Genomic DNA, 4,587 nt, shown 5'->3' on the forward strand with positions numbered 1-4,587 from the left:
AATTTAAAGTCCCTCCAGGTGCGGATAGAATCCGGGGGTAATCTCAACAACCATGTATTTGCCTCCCCCTTTAGAGTGAAAGGAATCGCGCGCAAGCGATAGTCCTCCTCTGTCGCATCATTAGGCCTCCTTTGAATGCCACATAACTTGCTAAACTCGTTCAAAAACTCGTACGGGCATTCACTCCTTCGCCCAGAAAATGTTGGCAAGACACCTAACACATTCGTTTTGATCTCAATAGATTTCTGACGTGGGTTCATCACTATTGCGTGTGCTGGTTCTCCATCGAGATGAGCCGTTAGCGACCCTATTTCTGGATCTGGGTCCGCTACGTGTGCCATCTCAACTTCCTCTTCCTCCCCTGTTTCTGACTCTGTTTCCGATTCTGGTGGGGACTCCGGATCTGTTCTTCCTGAAGATTCCCAAGATTCGTCACTCAAAAACTCAGTCGGGAACGGTTCTCCCGTCGTGAACCCTGATCTGGTAGTCACAGTGGAGGCTGTATCCTTGATCTTCCAAACGAACTGACCGTATTTCCAACCAGACGAGTTACTCCGGTGGAAGCTCCTGCTCATGTACTACAAAGAAAACGGAAAGAAAAAGTAAATTAAAATTATTCACACCAAAAACTCTAGGCACTAAAACAAAGTACGCCATCCATCCCCGGCAACGGCGCCATTTGAAGAGAGGTAAATTTTGTTTCGAGTGTGCACAGAAATGGATCACTGCAAGCGCTTGGTCAAGACACCACGCTCCTTAAACCCACTAGAGCACAAGGTCTAGGAACTTAAGAGAACATAGAGTGCTTGGTCGTTGGACACACATCGACTCCCCTTCAAAAATTATAAAAAATCCCTCAACCCGAATACTATGAATTAGTATAGGGAAGTGGGGTCGATCCCACAGAGATGGACTCGCAAAGTAGTGCTCAGAGACTTTGGACAGACAAATGGCTGCTGCCACGCAACAAAAGGGTTGAGAATTTTAAACTAACTCTAGACCTAGGCAGAAAATGTAAATGCTAGACCTAGGACACGTTAAACTTGTAAATTCAGATTTCGACAAGAAGAAACATAACCACTTCCTAGACAGTGTAAACAACTACCTAATCTAGCTAAACAGAATATGACTGAAAGTAGGGACCATAATTCCAAAAGTGGCAAGTACGGAAAGAACTGCAGATTAACAAACTCTGACGCTAGCTCGCAGCAAAATGCATCCTCTCTACCAAATTAAACTTGCAGATGAACAAAACAGAGCAAAAGCGAGATTCGAACAGAATATAGAGATTTGGTCGCCGTTATCTTGCTGCAACTCGGAAACACATCAGATCTGCGTACACTAGACGGAATGAAAGAAAAAACACGTAAACCAAGCATGAAAATCAGATCGAAACTACTCAGATTCACGTCAGAATGCTTGATCCACTCCGGATCCAAGACATCCGAACCCAACAACCAACAAATCCAGCAAATCCAACCTAAATTCTTCCACAATCCAACTCCAATCTCCCAGATCTGACCATTAACCTGCAATAACTCAGTAAACAGCTGCGAAACGCATCCAACTCAGACAAATTAAAACTCCAAAATCTCAATAAGCGAAACGATCAAACCAGAAATCAACACAATCGCCATAACGGAAAATCAAACTTGCAATTAAACCAGAAACTATTCGGTGAAAACAGCGAACCGAGCTTCGAACAACGAAGCTCGGCAAAATAAGCAAAATGCGGAAAGCAGAAAATAAATTGTTTCTTCGCTCTTAACAAGAGCGGTGTTACACCATATCGGAAGCTAAGGTAAAACCCGAACGTGCGAACTGAGATCTCCTCAAAGCTAGTATCAAGTGTGTGTGCGGAAAGTGAACTAAGCAACAGGCTGTGGTGAGGTCTCCCCCGAGAAGATCCCTCCAGCTTGCATGCTTCTGCCTTTTATAGATGCGGAAATAGCCCTTGAGTCTTCGTAGAAATCTCTATTCTACCCTTCAACTCTGGAGCTTCCTCCGTCGAGCAATTCTCTTCATAATCGTTCACTAAATCGCCAGTTCCTCGACCTTGTGATTTTTTGGTCTTCTTTCCTGGACCTGGCGAATTCCTTCACACACCTGGCTTAAAACGTGTGTTAGTCCCAGTAAAATCACGAATTAAATCCCTAGACCCATGCATGAAATTAGCCTTATCAAACTGCTCACACTTAAACCATGCTTGTCCTCAAGTATGAAAGACAAGAAAAAGAAATAAGGCGAATTTCAATGCACGGTCCCCCCAAGTACTATTCTACAAACAAAACAGACTCCTAGACCTAGACAACTTCAACACGAAACACATAAAAATCACAAAAGAAACGAAAACACATAAGCGCATAAACTGGTATTTTCCTAGCAGCCATCCCCACAAGTTTAAGGTCAATCCAAGCGTTTACAGCCTCAGATTCCTCCCCTTCCCTTCTTCTATCTAGTCGAGTTGTCAGTTCGTCAAGATAGCCTTCTGACTTCCCAATTGTTAGATTCACTCGATCACTCATTCCTCACCAGGTTTAAGTATTTTCGGGGAGAAGTTCCACTACGCACGCTCCCCACTATCGCCTAACTGGTCAGAAGGTTTAAGTATTTTCGGGGATTCTTGGGTCAGGTAGATAAGTAAGAAGTTTTGAAAATTTGAGGACTGGACCCATCTTCCCAAGAATACTTAAACGGATTTATGTAAATAATGTGAATATGTTTCCTTACAAAAACCAAAACAAAGAACAAATTCTTTTACCCAAAAATATTTTTGAAATGCCGAACAACCACTGGAAAGTCATTTGAACTTTGAAATATTTTTGACTTAATTCCCTTTGACCTGGGAGTTCGGTGTTTCGTTCTTTTAGTTAAGTTTTTCTCAAGTGTTGCGGATGAGAGGATAGGCAGGAACGTGGCGGTTAATTTGAAGGGGAGAAACTTTTCAAAAATATGGGTGGGAAATTTCAAATTTGAAATTCAAAATTCGAATCCTGCTGCAGGAGGCGTACGGTTGCTTACATCACCACGCGACCGTCCCTCTACCTTTTTTATTTTATTTTATTTCATTTGATTTCTTTATTTATTTTCTATATTTTTTTTTAAACTCCCCCACCTCATTAAAACTTCCCCTTTACACTTATCCCTCTCACACGCACACTTTCAGAATTTCGAAACCCTAACTTCAAAATTCCTAATTTTCTGTGTGTAAGCTTGCGGTGGTGCCGCCACCAGTCGCCGATTTTTGACTCTAAACCCATGGATACCTAACCCAAACAAAGCACCAGAAGAGGAAAACCCCAACCGGGTAGAACCAAAGCAGGTGGAGCCGCAACAAAACCACCGTTGAACCCAGCTTCTAGACAGCCACCCGCATCTCAACCCGAAATTTCCGACCCCCCCAACAGTACTGACAGAGAAGAGGTCTGGGATACCTACCAACCCACCGACTACATCCACCTCACTTACGGCAGAAGCGGACCAGGAACAGATTGTAAGAGAGTTTCTGCAAAAATTAGGTCGTGGAGCGAAAGCAAGTGCGATCTACGCTCGCCTAGCGGAAGTTTGTAGGGAAGGGGAGACAACCACAACCCCACCTCAGATGACTTCCCTACAGCCTCCTATCTGCGACACATCCACAACCCATACCGTGCCTACAGAAAAGGGGGACACCCAACAACCAACAATGGCCCTGTGACCCCAGTTGCAGAGCTTTCTTCCCCATTGACGCACGCCGATTCCCAGGCGAAGACATCTGTCCCAGCTCCAGATTTGATACATGCAGAGGAAGCAGGAGACCAAAAGGAGGAAGAAAGAGAAGAGTTCGATGATGAGGGGAATCAGGAGGTCGAAGGTGAATCAGAAGAGGAAGGAGATGATCACGCAGAGGGTGAGGAATTAGAGGAAGGTGAGAACGAATGGGGTAATAATTCTGCTGGGGAGAGTGATGAGGGAGCAGGGACCGTCAGTGAAGGTGAGGATGAAAGTGAGGGAGTAGCTGGGGAAGAAATCGAAGAAGGGGATAAAGATGAGGAAGTGGGATCAGAGGACGTTAGTAAGGATGCCCTAATGAGAACAGGTAAGAATGGAAGCGAGGAAGTGAATGAGGAGCCGGAGAGTGAGGAGACGCCGGTGGACGAAAGGACAACAAGAAGAGCAACACACCGAAGTCGGCAAGTAGAGGAGTTAGTCACGGCCACGGGGCTGAGAAAATTGAAGTTTGACCCCTCGGAGGGTGAGGACGTGACAGAGGAAGATACGGAAGAGCGTTATGCTACCGAGCGTAAACGCAACCGGAAAAATCCACGGTTAAGAAACCGAAGAGCGTCGTGAAAGTGAGCGAACCCACCTCCGAACCAATTAGGGTGCCCTTAGTTCAAATAGTCGAGGCAGATGCAGAGGACAGCGATGAAGTGGCCGAGGATGACCACACTGAAGAACCCATCTATGTAACAACAGAGGTGGTAGTCACAATGAAGCTCTAGGAGGTGAGCCCATTTCCGCGATTCCAAAATGACACTGACTTATGCGGAACGAGGCGCAAAGGGTAAGCTGGCTAAGTCCGGGAATAGCTACCATTCTGAATCC

The 4,587-nt window shown here is 45.2% G+C and overlaps 1 protein-coding gene across 1 annotated transcript; it reads left to right on the forward strand.

Moving 5' to 3' along the window:
- The first annotated feature begins 717 nt into the window (after window positions 1-717).
- On the forward strand, window positions 718-4,332 carry LOC121764107 (spore wall protein 2-like). The gene is made up of 2 exons (XM_042160179.1): window positions 718-738; window positions 3,571-4,332. The coding sequence occupies exons 1-2, from the start codon at window positions 718-720 to the stop codon at window positions 4,330-4,332; spliced, it is 783 nt and encodes a 260-aa protein (XP_042016113.1).
- Window positions 4,333-4,587: the final 255 nt, after the last annotated feature.

The sequence above is a fragment of the Salvia splendens genome, chromosome 14, assembly GCF_004379255.2.
Source record: "Salvia splendens isolate huo1 chromosome 14, SspV2, whole genome shotgun sequence".
Lineage (NCBI taxonomy): Eukaryota > Viridiplantae > Streptophyta > Magnoliopsida > Lamiales > Lamiaceae > Salvia > Salvia splendens.